Source organism: Myotis daubentonii, chromosome 9 (assembly GCF_963259705.1).
Source record: "Myotis daubentonii chromosome 9, mMyoDau2.1, whole genome shotgun sequence".
Classification (NCBI taxonomy): domain Eukaryota; kingdom Metazoa; phylum Chordata; class Mammalia; order Chiroptera; family Vespertilionidae; genus Myotis; species Myotis daubentonii.
Window position 1 is genome coordinate 41420805 of NC_081848.1, and position 26508 is coordinate 41447312.

The 26508-nt window shown below is 47.4% G+C and overlaps 2 protein-coding genes across 6 annotated transcripts; both read left to right on the forward strand.

The window, feature by feature from the left end:
* Positions 1-1281: 1281 nt before the first annotated feature.
* On the forward strand, positions 1282-2933 carry LIPT2 (lipoyl(octanoyl) transferase 2). The gene is made up of 2 exons (XM_059708448.1): positions 1282-1770; positions 2250-2933. Exons 1-2 carry the CDS (start codon positions 1305-1307, stop codon positions 2477-2479), a joined length of 696 nt encoding a protein of 231 aa, XP_059564431.1. The 5' UTR covers positions 1282-1304; the 3' UTR covers positions 2480-2933.
* A 12292-nt stretch (positions 2934-15225) lies between these two features.
* On the forward strand, positions 15226-25850 carry KCNE3 (potassium voltage-gated channel subfamily E regulatory subunit 3). 5 transcript variants are annotated; one of them, XM_059708468.1, is made up of 4 exons: positions 15226-15365; positions 15396-15411; positions 21559-21708; positions 25155-25850. In XM_059708468.1, the coding sequence occupies exon 4, from the start codon at positions 25194-25196 to the stop codon at positions 25491-25493; it is 300 nt and encodes a 99-aa protein (XP_059564451.1). In that variant the 5' UTR covers positions 15226-15365; positions 15396-15411; positions 21559-21708; positions 25155-25193; the 3' UTR covers positions 25494-25850. The 5 variants fall into 5 exon arrangements, with proteins under 5 accessions (XP_059564451.1, XP_059564456.1, XP_059564453.1 ...); XM_059708470.1 differs by adding an exon at positions 16786-16946 and having other exon boundaries at positions 15263-15411; XM_059708469.1 differs by adding an exon at positions 16807-16946 and having other exon boundaries at positions 15263-15411.
* Positions 25851-26508: the final 658 nt, after the last annotated feature.

Consider the following 26508-nt stretch of genomic DNA (forward strand, 5'->3'; position numbering starts at 1 on the left):
TAAAGAACCACACAAAAAGAAAACTACAAAACAATATCTCTCATAAACAAAATTTAGCAAATCAAATACAACAGTGTATAAAAAGAATTATATACCATAACCAAGTGGGATTTATCCAATTCTACTATGCAAGGCTAGTCAACATTTAAAAATTAATTAATGTAATCTACCACATTAACAGGCTAAAGAAGAAAAATCACATGATCGTATCAACGACTGCAAAAAAACAACAGCCCACGTTTTTGACAAGATTCAATACCCTTCATGATAAAAACTCTCAGGAAAACAGGAATAGAGGGAAACTTCCTCAACTTGATAAAACTCATCTACAAAAACCTACAACTAACATTACACTTAACAGTGAAAGACTGAAAGCTTTCCTCCTAAGATTGGAAAAAGACAAGGATGTCTGCTCTTACTGTTATTCCACATAGCTTTGGAAGTTCTATTCAGTGTAATAAGGCAAAACAAGGGAATTAAATGCATACCTATCAGAAAGGAAGAAAATAGAATTATCTCTCTTTGCAGAAGACAAGATGGCCTGTGTAGAAAATTCTAAGGAATCAGCAAAAACACTCCCAGAACTAGGAAATGAATTTAACAAGGTACATTATAGGATGCAAGATGAATACGCAAATATCAGTTCCATTTCTATATATTTGCAATGAACATATGGAACAGAAATTAAAAATGCAATACCATTTACAATCACTCAAAAAGAACCCCGACCTCTTGGTTCCTGGGTCGAGGCTCAACCACTGAGAACACCCGCTGGGCCCCTGCTGAGATTGTTTAGCGTCTCCCTCGGCCTAATTCTGCTTCTATGCCGCTCTTCACAGGCGTGGTCTTGAAAGTATCTCTCCCCCGCCACACACACACCCCACACCCAAAAACACCTCCTGTACATTAACCTCCTTTTGAGACTCTTTCTCGGGAATGACACATTACCCTACTTTGTTTTTCTTTCATGCTTAATGCTTGCTTATTGTCTGCTGCAAGAGTGTAAGCTTTCCAAGACGATCTTTTCTTTTCTCCGCGTACACTGTGCACCACTGTATCCAGCGCCTATTGCACACGCGGGCCCTAAATATGGGTTTCTGGAATGAATGAATGAATGAATGAATGAATGAATGAATGAATGAATGAAAGAGACACACTTCATTGGGTCTTGGGATCACAGCCTCCCAAGAGCCTGTTACAAGCACTTTGGAGCTGCAGCTCGACTTGCTCCCTAGGCCCCGCCCCTCCCGGCACGCCCCCCCAACCCAGGCAGGAGGCGGGGCCGCGCGGGCGCGGCGGGCACCATGCTACTCCCCGCAGTGAGGCTGGTGCGCCTGGGTCGGGTCCCGTATTCCGAGCTCCTGGCGCTGCAGGAGCGCTGGCTGCGGCGGCTGCAGGCGGAGCCAGGCACCGAGGACCCGCCGAGGACGGAGGCGGGTGCGCTCTTGCTCTGCGAGCCCGCGGGGCCCGTGTACACGGCCGGGCTGCGCGGCGGCCTGACGCCCGAGGAGGCGGCGCGCCTGCGAGCCTTGGGCGCCGAGGTGCACACTACAGGCCGCGGCGGCCTGGCCACCTTCCACGGCCCGGGCCAGCTGCTCTGCCACCCGGTGCTCGACCTGCGGCGCCTGCGCCTGCGCCTGCGCACCCACGTGGCGGCGCTGGAGGCGTGCGCCGTGCGCCTGTGCGGGCTCCAGGGCCTGCGGGGCGCCCGCGCGCGGCCGCCGCCCTACACCGGCGTCTGGCTCGGGGAGCGCAAGATCTGCGCGATCGGTGAGCGTCGCGGGGCCGGGCCTGGCGGGGCCAGTGGAGGCGTATGTGGCGCGGGCTTTGAATCAGAACGGCCCGCTTCGCTGAAGAGTTTTTCAGCCTTTTCACTGATGTATTATATTCCGAGCCAGAAGGGCCCTTAGACGTCACCTAGTACAGCTTTCCAAATGGAGAGACACGGGCAGTGAATTGCCAGGTTACTTCACTGTGTCAGGACAATAAGGGCATTTAAGTAGTTCTCACGCCTTTTTTTTTAAGCAACAATCTCTGTGTTGAAGACAGTTCCTGTAATCGCCATAATAAGTGCAGCATACACTTCCCGCTCTTCGTACCCCTCTCCGATCTGTGCGCAACCCCTTGGGTGCTCCAGGCACAGTTGGAAAATCAGTGATCCGGCCCAGCTCCCTAAACACAGAGTGGGATCCTGACGCCCGGGGAGGGAGTGTGTCTGTCGCCTCTAACACCCTTGGGCTTTCTTGCAGGAGTGCGCTGTGGAAGGCACATCACATCCCACGGCCTGGCCCTGAACTGTTGCACAGATCTCACGTGGTTTGAGCACATTGTGCCCTGCGGGCTGGTTGGGACAGGCGTCACTTCGCTGAGTCAGGAGCTCCAGAGGCACCTCACCGTGGATGAAGTGACACCGCCTTTCCTGGAGGCCTTTAAGGAGACCTACAAGTGCACCTTGATCTCAGAGGACAGTTCTAACTGAAAGGCAGTCATGTCATCAGCCAGGAGGTCCTACCTTGGGAAGCACCGCGCCTCACTTGGAGTCACTGAAACCCAGATTCTGGATTTGGTCCTGTCATTCACTCACCAGGAGACTGTGGGCACATCAGGAGCTCTGAGCCATTGTTTCCATATGTAACCTGGTTTATTTATATCTTCCCCACCTACCTCAGATATAGAAGTGAAAACTTGAAAAGTAACACATGCTTGTTCAATACAATGTATTAGCCCAGCCTGCATGGCTCAGTGGTTGAGGGTCGACCTATGAACCAGGAGGTGATGGTTCGATTCCTGGCCAGGGCATATGCCCAGGTTGCCGGCTCCATCCCCAGTGTGGGGCAAGCGGGAGACAGCTGATCAATGATTCTCATCATTGATGTTTCTATCTCTCTCCCTCTTCATTCCTCTCTGAAATAAAAATATATTAAAAAAATAAATACAGTGCATTAGCACTACTATTAATACCACTTTCTAAGCTTATAGCGTCATTTCTCAATTATTACTTCCTCAATACTGTATTTAATTGGGCAATTTGGGGCTTCCAGTTCCTTTGATTTTGTAGGAGTCATGTCTCTGGTTGACCCAGGAGAAGGTGATGTGATGTGGTGTTTTCTGCAATAAAGGGCAATCTCTAAAGCAGCGGTTCTCAACCTGTGGGTCGTGACCCCTTTGGGGGTCGAACGACCTTTTCACAGTGGTCGCCTAAATACATTCTGCATATCAGATATTTACATTACGATTCATAACAGTAGCAACATTACAGTTATGAAGTAGCAACGATAATAATTTTATGGTTGGGGGTCACCACAACATGAGGAACTGTATTAAAGGATCGTGGCATTAGGAAGGTTGAGAACCACTGCCCTAAAGAATAGGATCCTGTCTTCCTGGGTTAGACTCCCCAAGCCTGACAGCTACTTTTAATTAGGTAACCTAAACTAGGCCAAAGCCTGGTGGAAGGTAAGCGCATTTCCCAAAGATAGAAGATTGTCTATATGAGATCTCTTAAGAATACAGAGCTGTGTATTATTTATTGCTGCATAACAGATCACTCCAAAACATAAACTTAAATCCTTAAGCATTTATTATCTCATATATAGTCTATGGGTCAGGAATTTGGGGGAAACTTAGCTGGGTCATTCTGGATCAAGGTCTCTCATGAGTTGTAGTCAAGATGTCATCTGGGGCCGCTGTCATCTGAAGGCTTGATGGGCTGAGGATCAGCTTCCAAGATGGTTCACTCACATGCCTGGTTGTTGATAGGAAGCCTCAGTTATTCACCATGTGGGCCACTCCATACGGCCACTTAAATATCCTCATGACCCAACAACTGGCTTCTCCCAGGAATTGCAGGGTAGCTACTAAGGTAATTCACCAAATACTTCAGGTACGCGGCAGGATTGTGCTTTGTGGCCCCCTTGTGGCCAGGTAACTTGTTCTGGTCAATGAGTTAGGAATGGAGGTGACACTGGAACAGTGAATTGCTGGTATCAGACCCCTCACAGTTTCTCTCTGAAACAGTGACCAGCAACATTCAAGATGGTGGCTACTTTCTGAGGGACTGCAATGAGCAGAGCCACATGCAGCTGATGGATATGCAGTGGAATTAAGCCACCGAAATGTGGGGGTGGTTCATCACCACAGCATAACCTATTCTGATTGACAATGTTTATATTAGTTAGGACTCTCGCATTTGCACGTGTAGAAACCCAACTCCAACTAACTTAAGCAAAGACTGAAGAACAGAATTAGAGCATGTAGCCTTTTATGAACCCTGATCATCTTTTCTCTCCTAACCGCTGCCAGGCTTCTTGGTGTGTTTGCTTCATTTTTTCTTGCTTCCATTGGTTTGCTGTTTCCCAGGCCACCTGGTGGAAGATGGGTGCTGCTGCTGTTACCCATTGAGTGCTGGCGTAGAGACAAGGAATATCCCTAGGTTGCTGGCTTGAGCAATTGGGTGGATGCTAGAAGCATTGCTGGGATGGAGAACGCTGGATGAGGACCAAGTTTGGAGAGGAAGAGAGTTCAAGTTGAGATAAGTTTGAGATGCTTGTGGGAGTTACCAGTGGAGAGGGTCAGTTGGGTGTGTGGATCTGGAGCATGGATGTGTGCGATGATGGGTTAGGTCTGGGAGCCCAAGGAGAGAGGAGGGCAGAGGACTGATACATGTGATGCGCAGGCTGAGGAGGAGCAGGCCAAGGAGACTGAGAAGCAGTAGGCAGAAAAATAATGTGGGGCCTAGAAGGACACAACATGACAATCTCAGTTACTCTCTGGCAGCATGGTGAGATAGGTAGGATTATCTTATGGATGAGAAAACTGGGGCTCAGGGAGGCTAAGTGACTTGTGTGAGGTCATACACTTAGGGGCAGAGTCAATCCCTGACCCCAATCTGGGTCTCTCCACTCTCCCACAGCTGCCTCTGAAGGGTGAGCGGGGCAGGCATCCTGGAAGAGACATGCCTCCAAGGACAGGTGGACCCTGGGTTGGCAGGGCTGGGAGGATGCAGAGCAGAAGGCCGGAGTTTGGCTGACTCTTCTTCCTGCCTGGATAGAGCCCCCTCCGGTTTCCCACGGGGGCCCTTGCTCAAGGAAGGAAGCTGAGCGGATGAAGGAGGATATTTAACACTCTGGCTTTCCCGCCTCCAGAAAGCCTCTTGTTTGTGCAGAGCCTTGTCTCCATAAATAGACAGATTGTCCAGGGTCAGGTGAACCAGGGCTGAGTGTGAGGACGTAACCAACCGCAGTGACTGATCCAGTATCTTGTTCCTCTGGCGAGGCTAGCAGGAAACCAAACAGAACCAGCTCTGGCAGTGTGACCAGGTGCACCTCGCTTCGTGGGAAAAGCCTCTCTCTGAAAACCCTAAGGAAATTAGACTTTTGTGATCTAAATCTGGTTTTCCTTTTTACTGCATTGTAATTTACCATATGTACTAACATACCCTATTATAACATCTATAAAGTTTTTTTACAAAACAGCATTTGCACTCCCAACTAACAATATATCCCTTTCATTTGTGTGTGTTTCTAGTTGTTGATCATGAACAGACATATTGTATGTATATTTAATTATCATATGGGTAAAATTTTGTATACTCTTTAAAGCATACATATCTTCCCATATAGCCTTTATATTTTTAATATGTTAATTTTTTATTCCTTTTAAAATTTAGATTGTGTGTTTTTTAATATAGGTAATGCATGTACATGGAATAAAATTAAGAAGATCCAAAATGGTAGCATTGAAATATAAGTCCTATTCCTATCCCTTTCCCCTGTAAACCTACTTCCCTTTCCTGGAGGCCTAAATGATAGTAAATGTCTTTTCCATATACTTTAGAGATAGTTTATGCATAAATAAGCATACATGAATATATATCATGAATATATATATATAAATCCTCACTGAGGATATTTTTTTCATTGGTTTCTAGAGAAAGTGGAAGGGAGGCAAGAGGGGAAGAGAAAGATGGAAGGGAGGGAGGAAGGGGAGAGAGAAACATCAACGTGAGAGAGATACATCCATTGGTTGCCTCCCGCATGTGCCCCTACTGGGGCTGGGGAGCCTTCAACCCAGGAATGTGCCCTTGACCAGGACTTGAACCCATGATCCTTCAGTCCATGCTCTAACCAGCCAGGGCTATATATTCTTTTTCATATAGCAGCATACACTACACACAGCACTGCACTTTGCAGATTGTTTCCGATCAGTATGTAAAGAGCATCCTCATTTTATAAAATGACTATGGAGTATTCCATTCAGTGGATTTACCCCGACTTATTTAGCTAGTACCCTATTGAGGACATTTAGGTTACTACTACTCTTTTCCTTTTACAAACAAGGCTGCAATGAGGATTCATATATGGATATATGTGTATGTGCATGTGTGTGTATTCTATGACACACGGTGAGTACAGAGATTGCATTTCTAGAAGTGATTTTCTGAGTTAAAGGATATGTGCATTTTTATTTAGATAGTGTCACATTGCCTACCATAAAAGTTATACCAATTTATACACCCATCAGCAGTCTACAGGGAAGATGCCTGGGTTTTAATATTCCCACATCTTGGTGGTGTTGTTGTTTTTTCATTTTAAAAGTTATTTTTATTATAAATGTTTTTAACTTTAATGAAACTTTATTTTTTTATTAAATTTATTGGAGTGACATTGGTCAACATGAATATATAGAGTTCAGGTGTGGGTTTCTATGTTATAAGTCTGTATATTGCACCCTGTGCCCACCACTCAAAGTCAAATCTTCTCCTGTCATCATATATTAGGACCCCCTCTCCCCCCACCCCCTTCTGTCTGGCAACCACCACACTGCTGTTTGTGTTCACGAGTTTCAGGTTTATATGCCACTTATGAGTGAAATCATATAGTTCTTAGCTTTTTCTGACTTATTTCACTTAGCATAATGTTCTCAAGGTAAAATCTTTTAACCGTATAACAATGAACCCCTGTGTATAATCATGTGGCTAAAACAATCATCAACTCACGATCAATCTTCATTTATCTAAACTGGTACCCACTTCCTACTTCCTCTCTGGACTATTGTGAAGCAAATCACAGATACCACATTATTTCATTGATAAGTATTTCAATATGTATTCCCAAAAGATAAGGACTATTTATTTTATTTTATTATTTTTGTTAATCTTCCCCAGAGGATATTTTTTCCCATTGCTTTTCAGAGAGAGTGGAAGGAAGGGAGGAGAGAGAGAGAGAGAGAGAGAGAGAGAGAGAGAGAGAGAGAGAGACACTTTGATAGGTTGCCTCCTGCATGCCCCCTGACCAGGCATCAAACCTGCAACCCAGATGCATGCCCTTGACCTGGAATCAAACCCACCAGCCTTCAGTGCACGGGCCAATACTCTAACCACTGTACACACTGGCCAGGGCTAGTTGTTTTTTAAAATAGTCCTTATCTTGCCCAAGTCATGTGGCTCAGTTGGTTAAAGCATCCTCCCATACACCAAAAGATTGTGAATCCAATTCCCAGTCAGAGCACATACCTCAGTGTGGGTGCTTATGGGAGACAACCGGTCGATGCTTCTCTCTCACATCAATACTTCTCTCTCTCTCCTTTCTCTCTCTCTCTCTCTTTCTGTCTTTTTCTGTCTCTCTCTCTCTCTGTCTTTCTCTGTCTCTCTCTCTCTTTCTTTTTCTATCTCTCTCTGTCTCTCTCTCTTCTTAACCTCCCTCCCTCTCTTACACTCTCTCTTAAAAAAATCAATGGGAAAAATATCCTTTGGGTAAAAATTAATAAAAAATAAAAAAGCATAACCATAATCATAATATCATTATCACACAGAAAAAATGTTTATTTGCTATCAACAAATACTCAGTTAATATTCATAGTCCTCCATTTTTTTTTTTTACAGTTGGTTTACTTAAATCAGGATTCAAACCAGGTCCACACATTGCATTTGGCTCATGTGTCTTAGAAATGTCTCATAGTCTCTTTCATCTATAGGTTCCCTCTCCATCTTTTTAAAGATCGTCTTCTCCTATATTTCCTGTAGATTGAAAGGTAGATTCCAACGCTTGGTCTGACCCAGCAATGATTTATTGGAGGTTGGAGAGGGTGGAGATGAAGAGGGGAATAGGACTAAAAACTCTAACCTTCTAACCACATGGTTGGCTCCCCCGGCAACCAAATCTCAGGTGGGTATTTCCAAAAGTCACCTCTCTAAGATAGTAAAAGACACCTTTGTCACTTAGGAAATTCCAAAGGTTTCAGGAGCTCTGTGCCAGGAACAGGTCAAGAAAAAAAAAATACACACACACACACACACACACACACACACACACACACACTAGAGGCCCGGTGCACAAAAATTTGTGCACTGGCAGGGAAGGGGGGTGTGGGGGGTTGTCCCTCAGCCCCACTTGTGCCCTCTCACAGTCTGGGGCCCCTCGGGAGATAACCACCTGCTGGCTTAGGCCCACTCCCTGGGTGGCAGATGGCAGGCCCAATCACTCGGTGCCTGCCCTGCCTCCCTGGGTCGCGCACATGGCAGGGCCGATCCAGGGGTTGGGGTGCTGCCCCGGGTCGGGTCGCACACGGACACCCACCACCTCGGGTCGCAAATAGCAGGCCCAAATGGCAGCGGGGCAGGCAGGATGGCGCTGTTCCGCCCTACCTGTAGTATGCAAATTAGCTGCCATCTTTGTGCTTAAGTTGCATATCGCGCTGATTAGCCCATGGGAGGTGTAGCAAAGGTACGGTAAATTACCATGTTTGTCTATTATTAGATAGGAGATATATATATATATATATATATATATATATATATATATATTTCTTATTATAAATTGCAACATCACACCACTTCAGTGCTAGAAACCTACTTCCAGCTACCAGCATCTGTACCTTTTAACCGAGGACTTTATGTGGGGGTAAGGGGTGGGAACTGTTCACCCATTTATCAGGCTGGTTGTGCTGGGGGAGTAATGTCGCTGGGGAACAGCCTTGACCAATGACTGACTCTACTAGGGTCCTTGCCTCTCCTGGGTTCCAGAATAACTGCTTCGCCCCTCGCCCTCCCAGCCTCGCAGTACTTTCCCTCCCCACTGATGCCAGCCTGGCATACCTGCACTTTTCCTTGTTGGTTTCCCAAACCCTCCTCCACACTTTCTCCAAATTACCCAGTTTCAAGGTGCCACCTGCTCCAGTCAGAACATGACTGACACAAGGCCCTAATCTTCAGGCAGAGGCTGGACTGGGGTGTGCTATGCCCTGTGAAATCTACGCCCTGTGAAATGCAGGGTGCTTGCTGGGAGCTATTCCTTTTTTCTTTTCTTTTTTTAATTGATTTTTTAGAGAGGAGGGGAGAGGGATAGAGAGTTAGAAACATCGATGAGAGAGAAACATTGATCAGCTGCCTCCAGCACACCCCCTACTGGGGATGTGCCCGGAACCAAGGTACATGCCCTTGACTGGAATCGAACCGGGGACCCTTCAGTCCACAGGCCAACGCTCTATCCATTGAGCCAAACCGGTTAGGGTGCTGGGAGCTATTCTTATTCAGCTTAGCTCAACTCCACCACACTCACCCCTCTCCAGCCCAGTTCACGAGGGTGCACGGCGGTTCTAAGTGCTTTGCATATGTTATTTAATCTTCACAGCTAATAACAAACCTGCAAGGTTGAATTACTGACTATATTTTCAGAAGAGGAAAGCAGCTCAGGTGAAGATCTGCCGAAGTCCATGTAGTTAGAGGCAGGTCCATGGCTTTGAACTCGAGCCTGGACTCAAACCTTGTGCCTCAAACAGCACCCCCCAAAGCTGTGCATTAAACAGACTCCCACTCTGCTTTCCTCACGGGGCAGGCGAAAGGCTCAGATGAGGCAGCAGGCGTGAAGGTGCTTTGGAGACCGTGAAGAGCCAACACACCTGGGTGGCCTGAGGACTTTGGTGAGCCCTATCCCTCCCCGGGAGTCTTTGGCAGCGCTGGCAGGGGCCCCAGAGAGGATAAGCGGTTCCCCTAAGGTCCCACATTTGCTGTAGGAGCCAGGATTACAACCCAGACGGTCTCAGACACCCACAAACATATCAGTGAGAAAGATGTGGCATCCCCCTTAGAGAAGAGTTTGAGAGAGAGAAGGGGTGGGGACCAGGATGGGGATGGGGAGAGCTGATTTCCTGGCTATAGAATTTCAGATTTGGGAAATGCAAAGGGTCCCATCTAGACTGCTTCTCTGATAGTCACTCGGACAAAGAAGCTGTGCTCCCACCTCCAGCGGTAAGAAGCCCATTCCCGCCAGAGACAGCCTGTGAGCGGAGATCTGGATCCTGTGACTCCCCCATCCCCAACCCACTTGGTCCCAGGTCTTCTCTCCAGGACTCCACAGAACAAGCCTGCTCCCTCCACCTCCAAGGTGTGAGTCCTGCTCACAGCACATTATTCCCCTCTCCTCCCTTTTGCTTGGCAGGGAATCTCCGCGGGGTCTCCCTCCCTCCTCTCTGTCTGCCCAAATCATATCTGTTTTCCAAGGCACTCTTAGAGGATACTTGTTTCAGCCTGTACAGCTATTCACCCTATTTCTACAATAGCATCCAAAGTTTCCTTAGGGGATCTTGTCCCCCACCACCCATTTCAAGTTTGTGCGTTCGTTTGTTTTTAATTGAGGTGTAATTGATATATAACATTATATTAATTTCAGGTGTATAACATAATGATTCGATATTTGTATATATTGCAAAGTGGTTCCCACAATAAGTCCAGTTAACATCAGTCACCATACATACACACAAAGGTTTTTTTTCCTTATGATGAGAACTTTTAAGATCTCTCTTAGCAACTTGCAAATTTGCAATACAGTATCATTAACTATAGTCGCCTAGTCACTATGTTGTACATTATCTCCCCATGACTTTTTTTTTAAAACTGGAAGTTTGACCACCTTCACCCATTTCTCTGACCCAAGTCTATGTGGTTTGAATAGAGACAGTGTCCTGCCATCTTTTCCCCCTGACTTCTGTGCAGGAACAGGCACTGGGCCTATTTCAGGACAACAAGAGTCCGACCAGGACTTCTGTTGGGAGGGTTGTGGGGAAAGAAGTTCTTTCTATTGGTTTTACTAACAGAAGAGTGTATACCTAGAACTCAGCCGTCTTGTCACCACAAAGTGGAATCCTGCCTGAGAACGGAGCATCAGTCTGAAAAGCAAAGCCCAGAGATGAAAAAAAAACACACACCCTCTGAAGACACCCTCTGAGCTCCTGGACCCAGCCATGCCAGAAGCCAATACCTCTGGATTTTGTAATTACATGAGCCAATAAATTCTTTTTTCTACTTAAGTCAGTTTGAGTTGGGTTTTCTTCTGTTGCAACAAAGATTCCTGACTGATGGAATCTAAGTGCACCCACCTCTTCTGCAAACCCTGGTCTTCTCTGACCCCACTTTTTTCTGCATTCCCATAGCCCTTATTGTTCAAACCATAAGATTCAAAAGTCCATATTTACACAACCGTGAACGCACATGCCCTCATTAATAGTTACTCTTTATGGAGCACCACCTATGTGCCAGTCACCAAGTGAAGCACTTTACATATATCTTACTGTAATCCACACAACCAGAAAATGTAGGTATTTTTATCCCTATTCTACACATAAAGAAACTAAGACTCAGAGAGGTTAAGCTCTCACAGCCAATAAGTGGCAGGGCCAGGATTCAAGCACAGCTCTGTGGGACCCAAGAGGCCGTGTTCTGGACCACTGTGCCACCTTGCCTCCCAGGACACAACATGTGTGATTGTGAAGTGAGGAGAAGAGGCCACCAAGATCTTGTCCCCTGACACCACATCGTCCCACCCTTGGTCCACCTCCTCCAGTGCTCTTTGCACTGTTCTGTGCTGCCTGCAGGGCAGGAGGAGGGTGAAGCACAGAATGAAATGCTAAGACAAAGCGTCCTGAGGGTCACAACTGACAGACCAACAGGAGACAAGATCACGGAAGCACAAACTCGATCTCCTGATGAGTAATGGGATAAAATAACTTGATGTGATCGTTAAACTTCCTCTGTGATTCACGCTGTATTTCCCCTAGTGGCCCACGCTTCTGAGACTCTTGACAGACACCATCCATGCTCACCCTACCTCCCAATCCTCTCCCCCACCTAGACAGACATTGGGTTATTCTATGGTGAAAAGACACACCTGGTTCTCATAGTGCTTACAGTGTAACGGGAAAGGCAGACCCTAAGTCCGTACACAGAGAAGTAGATGACTGGGTTGAGTTCTATGAAGAAATCAGAACTGGGCGGATGATGGTTCCATTTACTGAGAGAAGGCTGAGGGGAGCCAGGGAAGGAAGTCAAGAGTTTCAGCCCCAATACATTATCCCAACAGAGATGGAAAGTATGTAATTAGATATGGGAGTCCAGTGCTCACAGGAGAGGTCTGGTCTAAAGCCTAAAAAAGCATCCTATTATCCTTTCAGGCTTTTTCAGATCTATCTCTTCTTGGAAGCTTTCCCAAGTGATCTTTTCATTCATTCATTCATTCATTCATTCATTCATTCATTCATTCAACAAGTTCTCAGTAAGATTTACTCTATGTTGGATTAGTGTTGGCTTAATGCCCTCAAGAAGCTTATGTTTTAGGTATGGTGTCAACAAATAGAGTAGACAATTATAGAACAGAATGGTAAGTGTGGTTGTCAAGGGAACAGCAAGGGGCTATAGGAGAATGGGCCTCTTATCAGCCAGGTCAGGAAGCAGATGGCCATCTCATGTCAACGTGTTTTGAGGAGGCTCTATTCAAAAAGGTGGGCAGGGAATAGGGCAACCAGAAGGGGTGGTGAAGTACCCTGGGGCTTGAAACATTTGGGCTTTATTACCTCCCTCATCCTCAAAGGGAGAAAAAAGAAGGTGGCTTCAGGAATCCAGAGTTGGGGAATAGCAGAGAGCACTGAGCTTGGGCTGACAGCCTGGACTCGTGAGCTTCAGCTGAGGGGTGCGGCAAGAGCAACAACAGCAAAGGATTTTTAAAGAATAAGTGAAATATATAAAATGATGTTAGGTGTTAAGGAATAACATGGCAGGGAAGGTGGTTAGGGAGGACAGGAAAGGGAGGGATTAGCATTTGTAAATAGGATGGTCAGGGAGGGCTGCACAGAGAAGGTGGCACTAGAGCAAAGACTTAAACAAGTTCTATCTCTAGGTGACTCTTCCACTGACCCCTTCAGTTAGTCCCCACCTCTCCTCCTCCTCCTTGTCCTAAGGTCAGGCCCTGAATTAGAGAGTTCCCTGGAGGTTCTTCTCTCACTATGGTCTCCCCAGGACAGGAGGTGTTCCATCCTTCCTTTTGTCATCCAATAACAACAGAAGCTGCCACTTTCTAATGACCTCGTGGCCAGCTGCCTTCCCTAACAGGGTTCCTGCCCCATCCGCACTCCAGAGAAGGGGAAGTAGAGGAAATCTTAAGTTTCTGAATAACTGAAAAGGGGAACAAAGTTTAAGCATATACTTGGTCTCCAAAAGGCACAGGAACCAAAAGGTAGAAGTCAATAGGAGGCAGTTGTTGTCACAATGTGAGAGTATCCTAACAATCAGAACCTTAGCTGCCTCAGAGGCAATGAGATTCTTGTCACTAGAATCTCATTGTCATTAAAAGAAACTGCACAATTTCATGTCAAAATGGAATATAGGGGATTCTGAAGGAAAAGATTTAACTAGATAACTCCAAGTTCTTCCAACGTAGGTTCTACCACTAAATAATTCTAGAACTCTTAAGATGTGTGAGTCTAAGACTATGATTCTAAAATTTTATTAGAACAAGAGATAATCCCTATATTAAAAGAATTCACAACCTAGTAGATGAGGTGGGTAAATAGTTACTTTTGATAAACTGTAATAAATATTCCTACAGAGTAAACTGAAGGCCTGAGCAGGATGTGGGAAGGAACCCTAACTGAGCCAGGGCTGTTTCCTCAAGGCTGTTCTCAAGAACCACTTTGCATCAGAATCATCAGAATCGTTTGGGCATCTTTAAAAAAAAAAAAAAAAAAAGTTAATTTCTGGGCTACATTCCAAATCTCCTGAATCAGAGCCTCTGGAGTTGAACCCAAAAGTCTATTTTCCTAAAATGAGCTCCAAGGTGAGTTTCAGGCAGAAGGAAATTTGAGACCCGGCTCAGGATGACGTCCCCACGCGGTGATTTCCAGACTGAGAAAACGTTGTAGCTGGGTCAAAATACACACCCGCAGAGAGAAAACGGAAGTAACATGTTTTTGATGAAGATTCATACTTTTGTACAACACTCCCTCCGTGTGGTAGGTCTTTCTAAAGTGATAGCACTTCCTAGATGGAATCTGTGATTCTGTGATTGAGGGTATGTGCCTTAGATGTCCTGGAACAGGTCTTTGTTTGCAAGGGAGCAAGAGCTGGCCTGTTTGTTATTCATTATTCCAAGGCCAACGGCTGATAAAGAGGAATCTGATAAGGACTCCCACAGCGTCCCTGAGAGGCTGTTCCCAGCCGCTGTCCACTCCCCTGCCCTTAGCCCCCTGGCCATTTTCCAGGGGTCCCTACCTGCTTCTCTCTTCTGGAGCCTGCAGCGTCACCAGACAGTAGTTTGAGTGAGCCTGGTGGCCAGAAAGTGAAGGGTGTTCTGAGTCAGGGACCAGTGAGGTGTGTGGCTGGACACCAGTTGTCTGGACGGTGAAGAGCCACTGAGTCTTGGAGGAAGGCGACATCAGTTGGGGTGAAGGAGAGGGAGTGGTGTCCTGGCTTCTAAGTGCTACCACAACTTCCTTGGTGAACCTGGACCATTGTCCCCCGAGCTGGGCCTCCATGTTAGAATCAGATTTCTGCAGTGACCGCTCGGCTTTAATACTTTGGATTCTAAGATCTCTTCTGACCCTAACCATCACCCTGTGAAGGATGCATGCAGGATCGTAGCTATTTTATGGCGAGGAAGCCGGGCCCCGTGAGAAACAGTGCCTTGCCCACCCCCACGCAGCCACTAGGAGCAAAGCCTGCTAGCCCCAGCACCCGATGTTCAGCTTCGTTTTCTGGAGACTGGCCTCGGGCTGGGCAAGCTCAGCACAGCGAGAGGCTTTCCGCCGCGGGTCCAGGAAGCAGGCGCTGCAGGGGACGGAAGGGTAGGCGCCCACAGTGGGGTGAGGCCGTGCAGCTGGGCGGAGGCGCGAGAAGCCAGCGCACAGAGAAGGGGGTGTGCTGGGGGGCGGGCGGGGCCGGAGGTGGGGACGCCCTAAGGAAGGAAAAAGGGAGCCAAGTGCGGGTCGGTAAGCAAAGCTGAGGGGGCTCGGGGCGGTGTTGGGCAGGGGCTGCACACGCAAGGGCCATCGGAACGAAGGGTGCAGGGCGGCGCACCCTCCAGCACAGGGCAGGGCGCGGGGTCCCACAAGCCGACCCACGCCCCTCGGAGCCTTCGGGAGAGACAGGTAAAGCGCACCCGCAGGGCTGGGAAGGCTGAACGGGCGCGGGGAATAGAAGTGAGGTATCTTCTCCTCTCTTGAGACCACGGAGCCGGAGGAGGGGTCGGCTCAGAAACGAGGCTGATCCGCCCCAGGACGGCGCAGCGGGGTTCCCGGGCGCATGTGGGAGTGCGGAGCTGGGCTCCTGGCCCTCCCCGCCGAGAAACCGTGGGGACCTGTGGAGGGCGGCGCTTCTTCCACATCCACGGATGTGCAGGCGAACACCTGCGGGTCAGCCCCGAGTGCCCACGCGGAAATGGCACTCCGGGACCCAGAGTGGCCTTCTTGTTTGGCCGGAGCCGCTTGCTCTGCAAGAGGTGACGTGCCTAATGGCTACTCCCTATATGCACCCCAGTCCTGGGAAATGCCTGGGGACTCCCCAGAGCTCTTCTGCTGCTAATAACATCGGTCTAGGCTGGGAGTCGGGAGCCGAGTTGTAGTTCTGTGCCAGTCGCCCACCTGCTCTTGTGCTTTCTTTTCCTGGACCCCCACCCATAAAACGGACCTCTGGGTCAGGCTGCCCGCACGCTCCCTGTGACATGAGGGGATAGGGGTCTAGACCTAGGAGTCTCTTTTCTAGAAGGTAGATGATGAGTTCAGACCCTGTGTGATGGCCCATGGAGCGTATCTCCTTCTCACAACCCGTTCTCCACCAATTTTTTAAAAAATATATGCTATTGATTTTTTACAGAGAGGAAGGGAGAGGGATAGAGAGTTAAAAACATCGATGAGAGAGATACATCGATCAGCCGCCTCCTGCACACTCCTTACTGGGGATGTGCCTGCAACCAAGGTCCATGCCCTTGACTGGAATCGAACCCGGGACCCTTGAGTCCGCAGGCTGACGCTCTACCCACTGAGCCAAACTGGCTAGGGCCCACACCAATGTGGAAACTGAGGCCCAGGGGGTGATGACTTGCCCAGGGTCACACCAGGGAAGAGAAAGAACCCAAGTCTCCTCACTCCCAGGCCAGGGCTTTCTCCACTTCACCTACACAGGTGCCTTGTAAATGTGTAAGCTCCTCCCGGCACCCAGCTGCTCTGTCTCCAAATGGAAGAGACCTGATGCTGGCACCATGGAAACTGCTTGTGCATTTGCTTGACTCCTTGAGATAATAACCAGCAGCTTTCTTCATCCTCACTCACTCCACACTTCTCAGGACACATTTCTATCCACACTGAATGGGTAGATGCTCACAATACCTCCTAAGAGGTAGGCAACACAAGAAACCCCATCTTACCGATGGGGAAAATGAGGCCCAGAGTGGAGACGTGACCTAACCAGGACACATGGCTAGACACATTGGCAAATAGGAGCAGGTCTTTTGATTCCCACTCTAGTGTGTTCTCCATCAATGACAGGACTATAGAATGGTGCCCCTAAATGGAAAGAGACTACAGGACTGCTCAGAGAGGATGAAAAACAAGCAAAGCTTCTGAAGAGTCAAGAGGAATAACATGAACCTCTGGGCTCATAGAGGACATAGGGATGGCTGTTCTTGGTAATATTGGGGTAGCTGGGTGGGTAAAGAAACAATGTGACCAACTGCCCAATAATTATCTCTCATGTTTAAATAACACTTTGCAATTTCTAAAACACTTTCCCCATTAATGCCTCCCCGAGTTCCCATGTGAGGTAATCAGGGGTAATTATCCCCATCTCTTAGATGAGTTTCAGAGAACATAAGTGCAGTGATCAAGGTCACTTAGCCGAGCATGAAGCCAAGATTAGGACCATGAAAGGAACACTTGAAAGGCAAGATCACCGGCTGAGTGACTGGGAGTTGCGTGAGTGCAGTGGGTGTGTGTGTATGGCTACGCCCTGGGTAGGTACACAGGAAAGAGGGTTACAAAGCCACACCGGTGTTTTGGGGCCAAGAATGTTTGCCCTTTGGATTGAACGGGGTTCAGGTCAGGGAATGTCTGGGTTTCAAAGCCCTGACTCACTTCCCCACTGGACTGAGATGGTTTCTTTCCTTTGAGTTTCCCCTTTTCCAGACCAAAAGGAGCCTGTTTTGGCCTGCCCTTGAAGTTGTTTCTTAAGTAATGTAAGCTGTTGGGTGTACTGGAGAGGGATGGTCTAATAAGAAAAGGCATTGATTAATTTATTCTTCAATGCCTGCTATGTGCCCAGGCCCAGGGAATAAAGAAATGTATAACAGCCCTGGCCCCTGTGGCTTAGTTGGTTGGAGCATCCACCGAAAGGTGGCAGTTTGATTCTCTGTCAGGCACATACCCGGGTTGTGGGTTTGATCCCTGGGCGGGATGCATGTAGGAAGCAGCTGGTCTATGTTTCTCTCTCACCTCTCTCTCTCTCTCTCTCTCTCTCTCTCTCTCTCTCTCTCTCTCCCCCTTCCTCTCTCTAAAGTCAATAAAAATTTAAAATTAAAAAAAAGAAGAAATTTATGACAGGCACCTGTCCTCATACCACACAATGAATAGATAGATAGATTCTATTTAGATACTCAGACATATAATTTCAGTAGAGCATAATGCTCTAATAGGGTTTTATGCACAACACTTTAGGAATGAACAAGACGGAGTGAATAACCAGCTGAGAGCAGGAAGGGATGTCTCAGCAGAGAGTCTACAGGGATGACATTGGAGCTGTGTCTTAAAGGATATCGGAGTTCACCGTGCAGATAAAAAGAGGAAGGGCATTCCTGCCTACGAAAACGGCATGAGCACAGGAGACAGGTGTGCAAGTGCAAGCCATGTTTTGAGAATGGCCCGTAGCTCAGTACCATGGGCTACAGGACACTGGGGAAAGCTGTGGTCAGATGGGACTAGAGGCAGGGTCACCTCCAAAGGAGCTTAAATGATAATTAGAGAAGATTAGACTGTTCTATAGGCAACAGAGAACTTAGAGTGGAAAGATTTGTGGACTGGATACCTGTTTCTGGTCCCAGCTCTACCCCTCCTAGGTTATGAGACATTAAGCAAGTGATTTCCTCTCTGGGGAGCCCTCTTCACTCTGTTTGAATGAGGGGGTTGCACCAATGACATGATTTTTAAGATCCCTTCCTGTTCAGATTTTATTCCTGCTTCTCCTTCCAACTATATGAAAAGATCCATTCCTGCAACTCTTCTCTCGTCCTTTGGCTCCCTAATCCATGGTGGTGACAAGATCTCCAGAAGGACCAGTAGCAAAACTGTGCATCCCAGGAGTCGTCTCTGTATTCCCTACATGCTTTATGTGACTCCCCCCACTCTGCCTCTACCACATTTTCAGGCACTTAAGACACTCATTTTTAAGAGTAGCTGAAACAGAGCAATGGGTAAACCTAAAAAACCAATGGTGGTGGTTCACTTTCCCCCAGAAAAATCTGAAAGAAAATGTCACTAAGATGCCCACTTAATCCTTTAGATCACAGCTGTATGCCTCTACCTCCAAGTTAGAGGTCAGGTGAGTTCAAGCACAGAACATTTAGGGAGAAACTGTTAATGTGCAGGAAATAGTAGCAATAGTCTGTGTAGGAAGAGAGTGTGTCTGGCTTGTTCAGGGACCTGGAGTAGGACTGGAGCAGAAAGGGCCATGAGAGAGGAGACTCTAAAGGAAGGTTAACTCCTCCAAACCTTACCACCTTGCCCCCTTACTGGATCCTCAATTAAGATGGGCGGGAATCTGTAGTGCAGGAGAAAGCAGTAGTCGTGGAGCTAGAGGAGATGATGCCCAGAACACAAGGAGGCTGTGTTTGGTGTGATATGCAGCCGAGATTTCAAGGAATGCTGCCATTAGTAGTAAAAAGAGCACCAAACAGCATTCCATGGGTCACTTTACCTACTGAGCTTCAGTTTCCCCATCTACAAAATGCAGGGGTTGGCCTAGAACAGCCGTGGGCAAACTACGGCCCGCGGGCCGGATCCGGCCCGTTCGGCTGTTCTATCCGGCCCGTGGAACCGAAAAGAGCAGAGGGTTCTCTTGCTCTCCCCTCCGCTCCTTCACCAGCAGCAGTGTTAACATGTATTAGTTCACACAAACACTCCATCCATGCTTTTGTTCCGGCCCTCCGGTCCAGTTTAAGAACCCATTGTGGCCCTCCAGTCAAAAAGTTTGCCCACCCCTGATCTAGAATCATGCTGAGTGATGTTTTGGTTGTTGTTGTTAATCCTCACCTAAGGATTTTCCCCCCTTTGATTTTTTTATTTTATTTATTTATTTTATATGTTTATTGATTTCATAGATGAAGGGAGAGGGAGAGAGAGACAGAAATATCAATGATGAGAGAGAATCATTGATTGGCTGCCTCCTGCACACCCCCTACTGGGGATCAAGCCCACAACCGGAGCATATGCCCTTGACTGGATCGATGCTCTATCCATTGAGCCAAACTAGCTAGGGTCCCTCCCCTCTTTGGTTATTTTAGAGAGAATGGAAGGGAAGGAGGGAGGGAGAAATGGGGGAAGAAAGGAACATTGATGTGAGAGAGACACATTGATTGGTTGCCCCCTGCATGTGCCCCGGGGATCAAACCTGCAACCCAGGTACATGCTCTTGATTGGAAATTGGACCCATGCTCCTTGGATGTGTGGGCTGATGCTCTAACCACTGAGCAACACCAGCCAGGGCTAACTGATCTTTAAAATCTCTTTCAGCTTGGTCAGTTCCTTCCTAATTGGCCTATCTCCTATTTTAAGTTAAAGACTTTGCAGGGCAATAGCTTTATCTCCCTTGTCATTATGAACTTCATAATCAGTGACTATCTTGGAGCCAAGGAGCTCGGAAAGAGGAACAAAACTGCAAAAGTCCCCAACTGCCAGATCCCCAACTTGGGACCCAGAGGCAGGTCAAAAAGAACCAACCTGTTCCTTTATCAGCTCTCTGCCTCTCCTGACCCAAAAGGACAGGATGTCCTTACACCTAGACCCTCTCCCCCACCCCAATCCAGCACATAAAAATCAGTAACTGTGGCTTCTTTTCTTTTCCCATCAGACTACAAGCATCCAGGTCCACACAGAGAAGTCCTCTCACTGAATCTCACCTCAAAGCCTACCCTAATCCCCTATCCCCACTTTCTGCATAGACTCTGTCTCCTCCTCAGACTATATTACCCCGGCAGGTGAACTATTAAGAGGAAAAATGAATAAATCGAGCAATTTGGTTCTCAGTTTCTCTAGGCTGGAATAGTAAGTGTAACTCAGTCCCAGGGCTCAGAATTTTAACTTGGGAGGAGCGAGTCTGCAGCCTTCTCTATCTTGTGATTGGAGAGGCTCTAGAAAGCCCCCAAAGTGCTTTTCCCACCAGCCTACCTGATCTCCCATAATTTCACAGCGTGGTTTTGTGGTTTGTAACCTCTTTGGATATTAGTGCTGGCCGGAACCTATAATAAAACCCCTTCAATTTATAGATGCAGACAGAAGCCGGGGGCCCAGAAAAGGGAAGTCACATGCCCAAAGTCACACACACAATAGCTGAGCCAAGACAGCTCCTTGGGTTTCCATTTCCTTCCCTGTAAAAGGACGGACGTTAGACTGGAGGGACTCTGACGGCCCTGCCAACCTCTGTCCCACAGAAATAAAACCACCACCATGTCTGTGGAGTGTCTGGTGCCATTCACTAAGTAATTTTCTTTAATTTTCACAATGAGCTCTGCTACAGGTAGTGCTGATGCTGTTACCATGTGTATACCCAGTATATCCAAATAGGCTGTTGTGAATATCCTTTGTTCCTATGTAAAATATCAACCCAACTGCCAACTGCCATTCTACCACTTATATCATTCCCTTGGCTCTCCGGCCCTTCCAGTCTTTCAGAGGCTTCTGCTAAGACACCAGTACCCTTGAAAAAGGGAATGTTTTAGACTGGTCCCTGAGCAGGAGTTCACATGTTAAACTGAGGTTCCTCAGGAAGTCACCCAGCTGAAACATTGTGGGCCTGGAGTTGGGGGACAGCAATCAGAGGTCCCTGGGCCACTGTACAGTTCCTGTAACTGTAACCCCAGGCTGGCCTGGCCCAGCTGCTGCAGGAAAGGGAGGAGAAGATGGAGGGGGGTCAAAGCCCACAGCAAGGCTATTGCACAACCCTTGGGGCCCAGCCTGGGGCGAGCCACCCTGGTTCTGAAGGTTTTTCTTTGTTCGCTTCCTTCCTTTTCTGCCCCCTCTCTCGCTTTCCAGTTCTGGGCCTCCCAACTCCCGAGGTGAATACTGAGACCGCAAATGTGTCCAGAGATAGCCTAAAGAGGCTGAGGAGCTGAGGAGCCCTAGGGCACCCAGAAGGAGATTCCTGAAGCCAACGCGGACCCAGAGGAATTTGCCGGGTATTTGGTGAGTCTTCCAAAGGACCCTTGTCACTGGGTTTTCTGCCTTAAATCTTGCCCTCAATTCAGTCCACAGAGCAGCCAGAGTGTCCTCTCCAAGCACAGATCTGGTCCTTTTAAATACTGTTTCATGACTATTCCCCAACTACAGATAAAGTTCTAGTTCTGCAGATCCGGGTTTCCCTCCCTCTGTCCTGTCAGTTAAAAGCCCCCTGTAAGAATATCTAAGAAAGCTGGTAACAGTGACTGCCCTGGGCCACTAGAAATAGGGAGATTTCCCCTTCCATTTTATGTCCTGTGAGTCCATATTTACTTCTCAAAAATGAAAAATCAACTTTCATTTAAATGGAAAATCAGCCGAAACCGGTTTGGCTCAGTGGATAGAGCGTCGGCCTGTGGACTGAAGGGTCCCGGGTTCGATTCCGGTCAGGGGCATGTGCCTGGGTTGTGGGCACATCCCCGGTGGGAGGTGTGCGGGAGGCGGCTGGTTGATGTTTCTCTCTCATCGATGTTTCTAGCTCTCTATCTCTCTCCCTTCTTCTCTGTAAAAAATCAATAAAATATATAAAAAAATAAAAAAAAAGAAAAAAAAATTAAATGGAAAATCATGTTTACATCAAAATATATTTTTACAATTTTCTTCACCATAATAAAAGTGTATGCTCAAACAAGCCTGGAAGGAGGCAAGGCAGGGATGACAATCTTTTTTAAAAATTGTGGTTATAAAAAACCGCATAACATAAAACTGACCATGCTAACTATCTTTTAAGAGTACAGCTCAGTAGTGTTAACTATATCACATTGTTGTGCAGTAGTTTTCTATAACTTTTTCATCTTGCAAAACTGAAACTCTATACCCCCTGACCATCTCCTTATGTTAATCTTTTTGATAGATGAGAAAACTAAAGCCCAAATGGGGTGAGAAATTTATTTCTCTCAAAGTGGGCTCCTCCGGGCCCTTATACCGCCTGTCTGTTGTCTCCCTGTAAAACTGGCTGAGGCCCCCTCCTCCCTCAACCCTTGCATTAGCCATTTCCTCCCCAAATGCCTCTCACATCCACATCAGACCCTGCCCCCACCTTGCCATTCCTTAAGTCCCAGCTCAGGACTGAGTGTCTTCCAGCTGAACTATTTCAAGACCCTTCTTGTCACTGGGTTTTCTGTCTTAAATCTCGCCCTCAATTCAGTCCACATAGCAGCCAGAGTGTCCTCTCCAAGCACAGATCTGGTCCTTGTATCCCCTTTTTAGAATACTGTTTCATGGCTCTCCTCCAACTACACATAAAGTTCTAGATCTGCAGTCTGGCACTCAAGACCCTCCATGATCTGGTTCAACCAGCATCTCCATCCCACATCCTATCGTAGCCCTCCATACATCTCACACTCTAACCGCCTAATGCTCCTTTCCATTCTTTTAAACATTTTATGTGCTTTCTGGTTGTCATGCTTTTGTTCATCTGTTTCCTTTTCTTGCCTTTTCTGCTTCCTAGAAACCTTTCGAGATCCACTGGAATGCCTCCATCACTGTGAACACTTTCCGAGTCCTGATCAAAATTCATCTCTTCTTCCTTAAGCCCCAGTAGACCCTGGCTTGTCCCCTGTATTATAAAGAGTTGGCAATGTGCCCACAGTACAGGGACTGGATCTGAGCTTACCCAAGAGTGAGCCTTCATAAATGATGACTGGTTGAATCATTAGTTGAGCCATTAATTTCATTGTGCTGTTCCTGATTTCCATGGGCCTATATGAGGGGAAAAGGCACAGATTTGTTGCCTGACAAGGGGGGTAGATGAGAACTTATGTCTCCTGGGTCTTAACTCAGCGAGCCCTTGTTCTTTCCCCTTCTCCATCCAGATAAGGTAGCCCAAGTGCTATATAGCATGGGGCTCCGGAGGCCTGGTAGGAAATGTGGGCCGGTCCTGGACTGAATTATTCAGATTCCTCTCCCCCCGACCACTCACACAGCTTCTGCATTCTTAGAGTTGTTCATGAATTTTATCATAGTTCATGAATTTTACCATCATCTTTTCTGGGAAAGAGACCTTATGGTTAATAATCAAGTTTGTTAACTTTTGGTTGGTTGACAGCTCTACCTAGATAAAGGAGGGCTTCAGAACCAGTCAGTAACTCTTGAGTGCTTGGACTATGGAGAAGTCCCTGACCTGGCCATCTTTACTCAAGACTATTGAGGAAAGGAGAACACCCAGCCAGTCTCAGGTTAGAGCGCCAGGGAAGGAGAATCCCCAGGAAATCTCAGGAGAGCCCCATAGATGTAGGGGAGACACAGCTCTGCTGACCAGGAGCATGTGGTTTGCTGATACCTTTATCAATAACCAGAGAACAGCCACACAACGCCTTATATGTAAGTGCTGGGCAAAGGGAAGGCTGTTCTGATAAAGCTTGTGGAGTATGGTTAAGGGGTGGGGAATACTCAGTGAAGGTTTCCAGAAGGAAGTGGGTGTAGAGCCTTGTTTAAAGGGAATGACATAGTTTTTTAGAGACTAGGACAAAAGGCTGTCTTCGAATGGTTTTCTATATTATAGACTAAGGGTCTCCCGAAGAAGGAAAAGGAACATTTACCATCACCTATCAGATGCCGGGTATGCAGTGACTATGTCAGAAGGCAGGATAGTTGAGGTGCTGTGTCTTCTCTCTCTTGGGGGCAGGTAAAACCCCAAACCAGTGCCTGCAGGGGTTATCAGCCTCTCCCTGCTTCCCCAGCCATTCCTTTCCAATAGAATTTCCTACAGAATCCTTCTCAGCAAAATCCTAAATAGGTAGGAATACCCAAAGTGCTTGGGACATAGGATGCTTGAGAGATCAAATGACCCAGCTTCTGGTTCTAGGTAAGGTGAAATCTAAGCCATCTCCAAACATCTCAGTGGGACCTGTGGAGTATAAAAAAGAACTGTGCTGAAGGAGAGTCCTGAGGAAAACTTCCAGTAATGCCACACAGTCCTGCCAAGAGCTGGCATGAGAGTCGAGAAACTCCAACTAGCCATCAAAAAGCAGGACTCGGTCTAAACTCTACCTCTGAATATTCTCTGGGATCATGGTCAAGCCACTTATTCTCTCTGTTCCTATGTCTGTCTGTCTGTATGTATGTATAACGGAGTTAGATCAAATAATCCCTTAATTTCTTCTAGCCTAAAGCTCAGTGACTTACAGAATAAAGATAAAAACAAAAAAAGACAGATGGGTTGCAATGGCCAAGGAAGGCTTTATTCCACAGGTACTTATTGAGCATCTATTGAGTGCTGTCATGAGGGCTTGTATATAGCAGTGAGTAAAACATAGTCCCTGCCTTCATGGAGCTTGCAGTCTAGTGGCGAAACAGACAACTAAACAAGTAGAATAAACTGTGATGTTGGGATTTTAGCTGGGATCTGAAGGAGTGAGATCGGTCAAGCTGCAGGTAATGGAAACCATCCTTCCTTTTTCTGTTGCCACCAGAGTGTCCTCCAATTCTTCCCCACCTGAATCCCTGTTGCGATGGAGACCACCAATGGGACTGAGACCTGGTATCACAGTCTGCATGCTGTTCTGAAGGCTCTAAATGCCACTCTTCACAGCAACTTGCTCTGCCGGCCAGGGCCAGACAACCTGACTGAGGAGCGGCGGGCTAACCTTCCTGGCCGCGACGACAACTCCTACATGTACATTCTCTTCGTCATGTTCCTATTTGCTGCCACTGTGGGCAGTCTCATCCTGGGATATACCCGCTCCCGCAAAGTGGACAAGCGCAGTGACCCCTACCACGTGTACATCAAGAACCGTGTGACTGTGATCTGATGTGAGGAACCGGGGTGGCTGAAGATCAAGACAGCTGGGGATTGTCTTCTGGGGCCTCCAGAACTCAGCCACGGATCACATCAGGCCTCTGTTCCTTTCTGTAAGATCAACAAGAAACGGTGCTAGAGGATGCCATCACTGGGCTGGGAGGAGAGGGGCCTTGTGGAACAGGACTTTTTTCCATCAAAGATAGACTTGATAGACAGTGGGAACTATGGGCAATCATATAGAAGTAGCAAAAGATAATAACCAATGACTGGTCCTGTGGCTGGAGTATTGGGGGCTGGAGGTTTTGGACTTGAGGAAGGGGAAAAGGAAGTTGTAGCAGAGGGTAATAAAACAAGAAGATGTACTGAGGACACATTTTTGTGTGTGTTATCTTCAGTGACCATGAGAAGCAGCAATTATTATCCCATATTACAGATAGCACAATGTTACTTACTTATTTTTGTTCACATTTTATGTTTTTCAACCCATTTAACATTTGTGATTTTACCCCCCTGTGAGGGAAGCATGCTGTCTTTCCATTTGGGCCAGAGCAGTGCCATGAGTGGAAGTCAGAAACTCTGATCTCCTTGCCCAGTGCTTCTCAAAGCACTGTGCTGCACAGGAGTGGTCAAAGCCTAAAAGTCAGTCACACAATTCTGGGGGCCCTCCTTAAAAAGAATTCAAAAATATCCTACTTATGCAATTATTACAAAGTATATTACCACTAGAGGCCCGGTGCATGAAATTCGTGCACTCAAGGGGCGAGGGGCGGGGCAGGGGAGGGAGGGTCCCTCAGCCTGGCCTGTGCTCTCTCACAGTCCGGGAGCCCTTGGGCGGGGGTGGGGGGGTGGGGGGTGGGGGGGGGGTGGTCCAACTGACATCTTTAGTGCTGCCACAGAGGCAGGAGAGGCTCCCGCCACTGCTGCTGCACTCGCCAGCCACAAGTCTGGCTTCTGGCTGAGCAGCGCTCCCCCTGTGGGAGGGCACTGACCACCAGGGGGCAGCTCCTGCATTGAGCATCTGCCCC

Coding starts and splice junctions, on each gene's coding strand:
- KCNE3 (XM_059708468.1), top strand. CDS start 25,194: ATGGAGACCACCAATGGGACTGAGACCTGGTATCACAGTCTGCATGCT.
- LIPT2 (XM_059708448.1), top strand. CDS start 1,305: ATGCTACTCCCCGCAGTGAGGCTGGTGCGCCTGGGTCGGGTCCCGTAT. Junction 1,771..2,249: donor GCGCAAGATCTGCGCGATCG/GTGAGCGTCGCG, acceptor GCTTTCTTGCAG/GAGTGCGCTGTGGAAGGCAC.